This window comes from Mchenga conophoros, linkage group LG18, assembly GCF_057382185.1.
Source record: "Mchenga conophoros isolate Kocher_MC1m ecotype Shallow Benthic linkage group LG18, M_conophoros_male_GT1.1, whole genome shotgun sequence".
In the NCBI taxonomy this organism is placed as follows: domain Eukaryota; kingdom Metazoa; phylum Chordata; class Actinopteri; order Cichliformes; family Cichlidae; genus Mchenga; species Mchenga conophoros.
The window spans coordinates 5,973,333-5,984,437 of NC_140543.1; the positions used below are offsets into that span (position 1 = coordinate 5,973,333).

An 11,105-nucleotide genomic window follows, 5' to 3' on the forward strand; every position below is an offset into this window, starting at 1 on the left:
AAAACAAAGTTTATGATATTCGGAAACCGTGTAAAGGAGGAAGAGATAGTATTATCTATAGAGGGAGTATTAATTGAAAGAGTGACAGAATTCCATTTTCTGGGTGTAATAGTGGATGACAAGTTAACATGGAAATCACATATTGAACATGTTAAAAAAAAGTTGGCTAAAAGTATTTATATCCTGGGTAATGTTAGATATATATTAGATTACAAGACAATGACAATATTATATTTTTCATTGTTTCTACCCTATCTGAGCTATTGTGTTGAAGTATGGGGGAATACATACGTGACTAATATGAAACCATTATATTTATTACAGAAGAGAGCGATTCGAATTACGCATATTGTTAAATATAGAGAACACACTAATAATTTGTTTATAAAATCGAAATTGTTAAAACTAGAAGACATAGTGAAATTACAGACTTTAACTATTATGTTTAGGGCGAAAAATAAAACACTACCTCTTAAGTTACAAAGTTTATTTGTATTGTGTTCAGAAAATGGGGACGGCAGAAGGAAGTTTTATTTTAAGCACCTGTTTGCTCGAACCACACAAAGGCAAATGTGTCCAACAGTCATCGGCATAAGAAACTGGAATTCTCTCAGTGATCATCTTAAGTGTTGTATAAATGTTTCTCAATTTAAAATCTGCTATAAGAATAAAATGATAAACCAATATGAAGAAGTTGAAAAGAATAGAATTTAATTGCAGAAAAATGATCTTTTAGTTTGATATTTAGTGGTATTGCTCATTGTTGAGTATATTGTTCTGTTTGCTTTGTTTTGTTATGTGCAGAAAATTGTCATAGTGTAATTTTGGTTGCCTACTTGTATTACCACAGATAGGGGGCAGGTATCAATAAGAATTTATTCTTCTTCCTGCTCCTTTTCTTGCATGGAAACAGTGTTACTTTAATTGAAAGGAAGGTTGTGTATGGGAATGCATTACTGCTGTACCATGTGTGAAACAAAAAAAAAATTGTTTGCACCTGTAATAAATAATCAAATATATCAAATTATCATCAATATTTAAATAAATGAACCATCGCACCAAACAAAACAACAATTCAACAGACAGTTCTATAAAACTGTGGATGATTCAAAGTGCTGCTATAACTGCACAACAAAACTGCAGTGAGAAAAGCTTTGGATGTTCAGTTTAGTTATAATGACAGTTAAACAACTAAAATACTCGATTAAGTAGGTGAGAAAAAGTTACATTTACTGGATCAGTTTAAGACCAAAATACATTTGAATGAATTACTGACATGGACACTTTGTGAAAAATTACTAAACAGTTCAGGCAAAATTTTACTAAAACCTTGAATTAAACTTGAAAGTTTTCATTTAAATTCCACTGTGACTGTGTACACAGGAAAAACTACAAAATAATGTTTGTTTGTTTGTTTTTTAAACATTGTGGACCGATCTGCATTTGTTGTTGCTAAATTTAAATATTTGTTACTATTTAATGATCATAATCTCATTTGAACATAGGTTTGATTTAGTGGAGTCAGTTGTTCCCATGCATCATTCTGTAAGTGTGAGAATGAACTAAGATTAGAAAATGTCAAAATATAAAGTTTGATTTATTTTTATTCATCACAGCATCCTAAACTTTGCTGAACTTTTTGAAATATAAAATGAACTCGCTGAGTGTTGACTGTCAAATTTCAAAGCACCAAGTAAAGATAAACTATTAAACTTTAACTGGGTTAGACTTGTTACTGCATGATGTAATCACACATACCACACCCTGCATCATGTGATTGGCTCTTGGTCGCTCTGTAAGAATATATCTCCCTTCACAGATGTGTCTGTATCAGGATGGGTCTAAAGGTGAACAAGAGCAGAGATCTGTTTCCCTTCAGAGCACAGAGGTTGTTTCTGTTCAGAGGAAGTGAAACTGTCTGACAGTCACTGAGAGACGGTGAAACGGCACAGCACATGAATCAAATGGATCAAACAAAAATCTGCTGTTCAGTCTGCTTGGAGCTACTGAAGGATCCAGTGACTATTCCCTGTGGACACAGCTACTGCATGAACTGTATTAAAAGCTTCTGGGATGAAGAGGAAAAGAAGAAAATCTACAGCTGCCCTCAGTGCAGACAGACTTTCACAGCAAGGCCTGTCCTGGTGAAAAACACCATGTTAGCAGATTTAGTGGAGGAGCTGAAGAAGACTGGACTCCAAGCTGCTCCTGCTGATCACTGCTATGCTGGACCTGAAGATGTGGCCTGTGATTTCTGCACTGGAAGAAAAATGAAAGCCTTCAAGTCCTGTTTATTCTGTCTGGCATCTTACTGTGAGAAACACCTTCAGCCTCATTATGATGTGGCTCCATTAAAGAAACACAAGCTGGTGGAGCCCTCCAAGAAGCTCCAGGAGAACATCTGCTCTCGTCATGATGAGGTGATGAAGATGTTCTGCCGTACTGATCAGCAGAGTATCTGTTATCTCTGCCCTGTGGATGAACATAAAGGCCACGACACAGTCTCAGCTGCAGCAGAAAGGACTGAGAGGCAGAGAGAGCTGGAGGTGAGTCGACAAAACATCCAGCAGAGAATCCAGGACAGAGAGAAAGATGTGAAGCTGCTTCAACAGGAGGTGGAGGCCATCAATCAGTCTGCTGATCAAACAGTGGAGCACAGTGAGAAGATCTTCACTGAGCTGATCCATCTCATCCAGAAAAGAAGCTCTGATGTGAAGCAGCAGATCAGATCCCAGCAGGAAACTGAAGTGAGTCGAGTCAAAGAGCTTCAGGAGAAGCTGGAGCAGGAGATCACTGAGCTGAAGAGGAAAGATGCTGAGCTGAAGCAGCTCTCACACACAGAGGATCACATCCAGTTTCTACACAACTACCCCTCACTGTCAGCACTCAGTGAGTCTACAGACTCATCCAGCATCAATATCCGTCCTCTGAGCTACTTTGAGGATGTGACAGCAGCTGTGTCAGAGGTCAGAGATAAACTACAGGACATTCTGAGAGAGCAATGGACAAACATCTCACTGACAGTCACTGAAGTGGATGATTTACTGTCAGATCCACCAGAGCCAAAGACCAGAGCTGGATTCTTAAAATATTCATGTGAAATCACACTGGATCCAAACACAGCAAACAAACTGCTGTTATTATCAGAGGGGAACAGAAAAGCAACATTAATGAATCAACAACAGTCTTATTCTGATCATCCAGACAGATTCACTTGGTTGTTTCAGGTTCTGAGTAGAGAGAGTCTGACTGGACGTTGTTACTGGGAGGTGGAGTGGAGAGGGGGAGGAGTTTATGTAGCAGTCGCATACAAGAATATCAGCAGAAAAGGGATTAAATGTAAATTTGGACATAATGACAAATCTTGGTCATTAGATTGTAACAACAACAGTTTTACATTTCGGTACAACAACATCAAAACTCGTGTCTCAGGTCCTCGTTCCTCCAGAGTAGGAGTGTACCTGGATCACAGAGCAGGTATTTTGTCCTTCTACAGCGTCTCTGAAACCATGACTCTCCTCCACAGAGTCCAGACCACATTCACTCAGCCGCTCTATGCTGGACTTTGGGTTTACTATGTTGGAGCCACAGCTGAGTTGATTAAAGTGAAATAGACTGAAGTCTTTCATATTGTGGGTTTAAATCTGTATTTTAGTTTCATTTTATTTTCTCTCCATCATTTCTGCACAGAGATCAGCTGTCAGTCAAACATTATGGGTGGTACCTCCACATCTTCTAGTTGTTCTCTTGATGTTTCTGAGTTTTTAAAGGAGATCTTTCCTGTGACTGTTTATGGAGGCTATCACTGCTCATCATCATTTTGATTTACTAAAATATTTCTCCACATGAAAATGTAAACTTCTCTATCCTCTAAATGTTTCTGGAATATTTGTCTTGAAAAATGTCGACATTTCTCTTTATGAGTATGGCAGACCATGTGTGTGTGTTTGTGTTTGTTTTTGTCAAAATCATCAAACAAATGAGGAAAAACTGTGATTTTAATGAATGAATTCATATATTGTGTTGATGTTTTATTGTGTGAATAAACTGGAAGGTTTGACTATAAATCAAACTTTGAACAAAGTCTTTTCTTCTGTCTTCATTCCAGGATCTCACTCAAATCTGATGCAGAAAATATGAAACTAATCTGAGAGAATAACTGAAGCAGTTTTCCTCCTGAAGCATCACAAAGTTCAGAGTTCATGTTTAGAGCAGAAGATTCAGCAGTCGCTCTGTGACCTTTCAACTTTCTTCACTAAAACAGCTTCATTACAGAGAAACAAGTCACATTTTCTTCATGTTCTTAAGTCCTTTAAAATGTGTTTAATGGTCCTTGAATGCAGCATCAGTGTGGCAGGTTTAAAAGGTCACTTTCTGTTGTGTTCAAAGATTTCCTTCAGATATGGTCTTTAATCAGTAAAGCCAGTGATACAGCAGTGTCATTAGCTGTGTTATTGGCACCAGGCTGTGTTTATGTATGTATTTAATTCTGTCTGAGGATGTCTTCAGCATGAAATGATCATTTGCTCAGCTGCTGTGTCTCAAACGACTCCTACAGTCTTTGCTTATGTGACCAACTTTTAAACAACCAAAACAAATTCCCCTTTCCTTGATAAAAGTCAACTTATCCCGATGCATTTTAGCTTTAAACTGTTTACAATTCTCTAGTAAATGATTGCTGTGTGAACAAAACAAACAACTATGCAGAACAGTGGAATTTGTTCTGCTTCCAGTTGATTGAGTTTTGACTCCTGGAACTGTACTGACATTAGTGGCAAAACTACTTCCCTTTTTTCTTTGCTTGGTGGAACTTGAAACTTTAAAGCTGTTTCCAGATTGTGAGTCTTGGATGTTGCCAAACACTGGATCTTATGCTACTTTCACCTGTTTTATTATGAAGGCAACCAGATCAGTGAACACTGCTCTGTGACCATTTTGTTCCTGCAGTTCATAGGCAACAACTCTCCATTTTTCACTCAATTTGTATGGAAGTTTCATAACAATCATTCTCTTGAAGTGTCTGTGTGGTGCAGCTGGTCTGGTCTGTCCAGGCTGCACCACACAGACACTTCCAATCACCACACATCAAAGTACAAAGCGTATGACGTCATCACATTCTGTGTTAGGAAGTCACATTTAGGAGTTAAATTCATTGTTCATCATACTCAAGAAATCTTTCTGTTATCTTGATTAACTTATCCCAACATTGTCAATCAGACTAAGTGATCACATGACGCTAGTTATCAACTCTATAAGGTAAACCAGGGTTTCCCATTTTAGCTACTAGCCTGTTTACATGAAAGGGGTGGCGTTGGGGGCATTTGACCAATCACATAGAGAGCAGCAGAACAGCTGACTTTACAAAGAAAGATAAAACTATAAACATGAAAAGGTTAAACACTTGTATTAATAAAGTTCAAATAGGAACTAAAAGTTCTTTTGCTGAGCTCTGTTGATGTTTACCAGTCTGGGAGAAAATACAAGCATAAATACAAAAATGGCCGTGGATATACTGGGAAAAGCATGTCGAATGATGAGCAGTGATACAGGAGACCAAGAGGAATTGCTCAGATAAGATTAAATGCTGTCATGGACGAGGACATGCTAGGAACAAGCGTTGCAGACAAAAGAAAAAACGAGATTAATGTTTATAGAGGAATTCAAAATGTTGTGAAATTGTTCTGCAGACAAATGGGAAAAGTCAAAGAATGAAGTTGAATTTAAGAATCTAAACTGATTAGACTACTGATGCTCATCAATGGAAAGATCCTCCCACTATCCATGGCACAGCAGTCCAAAGGGATCTTTCAGGTACTAACGTATTAACGTCATTAATATTCGCTCGTCCTGCTGCAGACTTTTCTATCCAATCTAACAGTGAGAGCGAGCATGTGGTGCCCCACCCACTGGCTACAGGCCACATATTTCTGCAGATAAAGGCACCACCGTATTTGCCTTTATTCCGATGAAATGTCCTCTAAAGGACGCCCACACAATTGATGAGAAGTCAGAGACCAGATGCCGATATTGTAATTCCATTAGAAAAAAGGCTGCACTTAAGTAGGGAAGATATGTGTAGGGCTTTTAAGGCCATTGCAGTCCCAAATGGAGGCAGATGGGGTATGTGAAGTTCAATATCTGTGGGCTGAGCACCCTGATACCACAACTCAAGATTTCTGTTTCCGCGTTATCAAAGGTAGCCGGTCAGAATATTCTGGATAATCCTTCATAATTGATCAGAATTTGCCAAATAGACTTAACATGGTGTTAAGTCTGTCACATCATTTATGAAAGTCAAAGGTTAAAGTTTGATTTTCATCAAGAAGAACTTGAAAAGAGAAACTACATGACTATGACTCGACATTAGGCACAGACAGGAATGCTCAAGCGGTATTAGCTGTTTGAAGGTACATTAGGAAAATGTTGAACGTAGTGCACAACAAGCACCTTATTTCCTCCACAGAAGGTTGATAATTAACCTTTAACCTCCGTCACTGTGATGTGTGAATACTTCTGCTACTTTACGAACTATTGTAATCATAAAACACTTTTAAAATCTGTATACTCCAATGATTTAAAAACAATAATACAGCAAACATTTAAAACCAATCTCATGACCAAGGGCGCTGCTGGCTTCAGGACCATGCAATAATCCATGTGTGGTTTGTATTTGTATTATAATACAGTCTGTAAGAAAGCCTTTTGTTATATTATTGAGAATATTGATCAACTAATTGTGATGGTGATGGTGCTCATCCGTCTTTTATCAGTCACTGCATTTTAACACAGTTTGCTCACCGTACATTCCAGTTTCTGGTCGCTGAAACCAGTCAGACCTGAGCTCCTGGGAGCCTCCCTCAGGTGAATGGTGGTTTTTAAACTTCGTACCGCTTACAAAACTTCCCCAGCAGAACAATTGGTTTCAGGTTTATTCCTGTTAAGAGTTTGTACATGATAGATAGTTGTTGTTTTTTTAAATATCGGACACATAATCAGGAAAACACAAAAGGGAAACATTTGTCTTCTTTCTTTTTCATTTTCCCAGCACTAGTTTATTACATCACAGCTTAAAACACTGATTCCAGTATTCAACTAGTTATACATCATTTCCATCCCTTCTTCTTACTGTGTTGAGCCATCAGAGATGCTTCATATTTGCATGTTTTACAGGATTGTCTGCCTGGAGTCTGTCGTCATTGTGCTTAAATAGTAGTTTTGACTTTTCATATAAATGTCAGGATAGGCAGCATCTTCTTTAACTAGTTCAAGCTGCCAAAATTAATCCAGAATTAAATTTTAATCCTTATAAAAGGCTGAAAATAATTGTTCTGAATCCAAAACAGTTAGATGTAGTTTGTTAATTTCCCTCGTTTTGTTATTACCCTAGAGTAGCGTTGGTGTATCTTTTCTCTCTCAGTTAATATTTATTATAAACATTCATCATAACAGCATATATGCAATTACTGGTCACTTTGTTAGGTACACCTTGTTGCTGACAGAACTGCGTCATGAAGTCATGTTCATTAATTGTTGACTTGAATCTGCCGTTCCACCTCATCCCAAAGATGCTCTATTGGAGTACAGTGAACTCATCTTCATGTTCAAGAAACCAGTTTGAGATGATTTGAGATGATTTTGAGATGGAGTGGTAAAGTCTATGTTTTTAGGGGAAATCACTGAAAAAGAAATCATAGCTAATGTAGCAGAATCTAAAAACAAGACATCCATGATGGGTTAGACATGGTCATCGTAAAAAAGACCTTGGATTGTATAATCAAACCTCTATGTTATATTTTTAATCTCTCATTTTATTCGGCTGTATTTCCTGACCGAATGAAAGTGGTAAAAGTTATCCCACTTTATAAATCGGGAGACAGACATAGTTTTAATAATTATAGACCAATATCATTGCTATCACAGTTTTCTAAAGTGCTTGAAAAACTCTTTGCACAAAGATTTGATAGTTTCATTGAAAAACATCAACTGTTAAGCGAAAGTCAGTACGGATTTCGACGGAACAGATCAACAGCAATAGCATTAATGAGTACTATTGAAGACATTTCATCAGCAACACATCATAATAAATATACTATTCATTGATTTAAGAAAAGCTTTTGACACTCTGCAACACTCCATCTTGATTTCTAAGTTAAGAACTTATGGTGTGAGAGGAATAGTATTGAACTGGTTAAGCAGCTATTTACATAATAGGTTTCAGTATGTGCAGTGTTTAGGCAATTCATCTGATAGAATGAAAATAGAATGTGGGGTCCCTCAAGGTTCTGTTTTAGGACCAAAACTTTTTAATTTATATATAAATGACATTTGTGATGTGTCAAAAATGTTGAATTTTGTTTTGTTTGCAGACGATACAAATTGTTATTGTTCCGGAGAGAACTTGAAAGAATTGGCTAAAATTATGGTTATTGAAATGAAAAAAATGAAAAAATGGTTTGATGTAAATGAGTTATCACTGAATTTGGAAAAAACAAAGTTTATGATATTGGGAAACTGTGTAAAGGAGGAAGAGATAGTATTATCTATAGAGGGAGTATTAATTGAAAGAGTGACAGAATTCCGTTTTCTGGGTGTAATAGTGGATGACAAGTTAACATGGAAATCACATATTGAACATGTTAAAAAAAAGTTGGCTAAAAGTATTTATATCCTGGGTAATGTTAGATATATATTAGATTACAAGACAATGACAATATTATATTTTTCATTGTTTCTACCCTATCTGAGCTATTGTGTTGAAGTATGGGGGAATACATACGTGACTAATATGAAACCATTATATTTATTACAGAAGAGAGCGATTCGAATTATGCATATTGTTAAATATAGAGAACACACTAATAATTTGTTTATAAAATCGAAATTGTTAAAACTAGAAGACATAGTGAAATTACAGACTTTAACTATTATGTTTAGGGCGAAAAATAAAACACTACCTCTTAAGTTACAAAGTTTATTTGTATTGTGTTCAGAAAATGGGGACGGCAGAAGGAAGTTTTATTTTAAGCACCGGTTTGCTCGAACCACACAAAGGCAAATGTGTCCAACAGTCATCGGCATAAGAAACTGGAATTCTCTCAGTGATCATCTTAAGTGTTGTATAAATGTTTCTCAATTTAAAATCTGCTATAAGAATAAAATGATAAACCAATATGAAGAAGTTGAAAAGAATAGAATTTAATTGCAGAAAAATGATCTTTTAGTTTGATATTTAGTGGTATTGCTCATTGTTGAGTATATTGTTCTGTTTGCTTTGTTTTGTTATGTGCAGAAAATTGTCATAGTGTAATTTTGGTTGCCTACTTGTATTACCACAGATAGGGGGCAGGTATCAATAAGAATTTATTCTTCTTCCTGCTCCTTTTCATGCATGGAAACAGTGTTACTTTAATTGAAAGGAAGGTTGTGTATGGGAATGCATTACTGCTGTACCATGTGTGAAACAAAAACAGACTTTTCCCCCCATTCCATGCAAGGCCACCTGGGTTGGCTGGAAGACTGTTTACTTAGCCTAGCAGGGCGAAGGACACTGTCTCAGCTGAACTCTGGACACACACACACACACACACACACACACACACACACACACACACACATACACGTGTTGGATATGCACACACTGATCCCCCCTCCGTTTCCAAACGCCTTCGATGCTTGTGCCCTACCGGGGCAGATGGCAGTCGACTGGACCAGCGCAGACATGCTGCAGGACCAGATGCGCTGTCTACACCGGCTCTCTCTTACCCTTTACCCGCCCCTGTTGCTTGTCTTGTGTTTCTATGGTGTATTGATAGCCATGTGCTTTTTGTGCTGAGGTGTTTTTTCTGTTATCAAACTGTTCTCCCACTAGGAGCTCAGTCTGAGTGGAGTTTTTTTTTTCTCCTCCTCTTACCTCATGTTATATATTTTTGTTGTTTTTTTCCTATCAGCCTACCTTTCTGACATGTCTCCCCAATGTGATGTTTGTGTAAAGTTGGTCAGAAGGTTTCTCTGTAAGTGTGCATGCGCCATTAGCGTGCTGCCTGCTGTAACCCTAATTTCCTTCGGGATTAATGAAGTATTCTGATTCTGATTTACCCATTAAGATTTTAAATGAACGATAAACAAAGGCCAAGAAAACTGAGTTAAACTCCTGAGTCTACTATATATTTGCACCATGAAGAAATGAATTCTTTGCACCAGTAATAAATAATCAAATATATCAAATTATCATCAATATTTAAATAAATGAACCATTGCACCAAACAAAACAACAATTCAACAGACAGTTCTATAAAACTGTGGATGATTCAAAGTGCTGCTATAACTGCACAACAAAACTGCAGTGAGAAAAGCTTTGGATGTTCAGTTTAGTTATAATGACAGTTAAACAACTAAAATACTCGATTAAGTAGGTGAGAAAAAGTTACATTTACTGGATCAGTTTAAGACCAAAATACATTTGAATGAATTACTGACATGGACACTTTGTGAAAAATTACTAAACAGTTCAGGCAAAATTTTACTAAAACCTTGAATTAAACTTGAAAGTTTTCATTTAAATTCCACTGTGACTGTGTACACAGGAAAAACTACAAAATAATGTGTTTGTTTGTTTTGTAAACACTGTGGACCGATCTGCATTTGTTGTTGCTAAATTTAAATATTTGTTACTATTTAATGATCATAATCTCATTTGAACATAGGTTTGATTTAGTGGAGTCAGTTGTTCCCATGCATCATTCTGTAAGTGTGAGAATGAACTAAGATTAGAAAATGTCAAAATATAAAGTTTGATTTATTTTTATTCATCACAGCATCCTAAACTTTGCTGAACTTTTTGAAATATAAAATGAACTCACTGAGTGTTGACTGTCAAATTTCAAAGCACCAAGTAAAGATAAACTATTAAACTTTAACTGGGTCAGACTTGTTACTGCATGATGTAATCACACATACCACACCCTGCATCATGTGATTGGCTCTTGGTCGCTCTGTAAGAATATATCTCCCTTCACAGATGTGTCTGTATCAGGATGGGTCTAAAGGTGAACAAGAGCAGAGATCTGTTTCCCTTCAGAGCACAGAGGTAGTTTCTGTTCAGAGGA

At 36.8% G+C, this 11,105-nt stretch overlaps 1 protein-coding gene across 2 annotated transcripts; it reads left to right on the forward strand.

Moving 5' to 3' along the window:
• The first annotated feature begins 1,852 nt into the window (after positions 1 to 1,852).
• On the forward strand, positions 1,853 to 4,083 carry LOC146553072 (tripartite motif-containing protein 16-like). 2 transcript variants are annotated; one of them, XM_085254736.1, is made up of 2 exons: positions 1,853 to 2,747; positions 3,449 to 4,083. In XM_085254736.1, the coding sequence occupies exons 1-2, from the start codon at positions 1,956 to 1,958 to the stop codon at positions 3,503 to 3,505; spliced, it is 849 nt and encodes a 282-aa protein (XP_085110862.1). In that variant the 5' UTR covers positions 1,853 to 1,955; the 3' UTR covers positions 3,506 to 4,083. The 2 variants fall into 2 exon arrangements, with proteins under 2 accessions (XP_085110862.1, XP_085110861.1); XM_085254735.1 differs by having other exon boundaries at positions 1,853 to 4,083.
• The last annotated feature ends 7,022 nt before the right edge of the window (positions 4,084 to 11,105 follow it).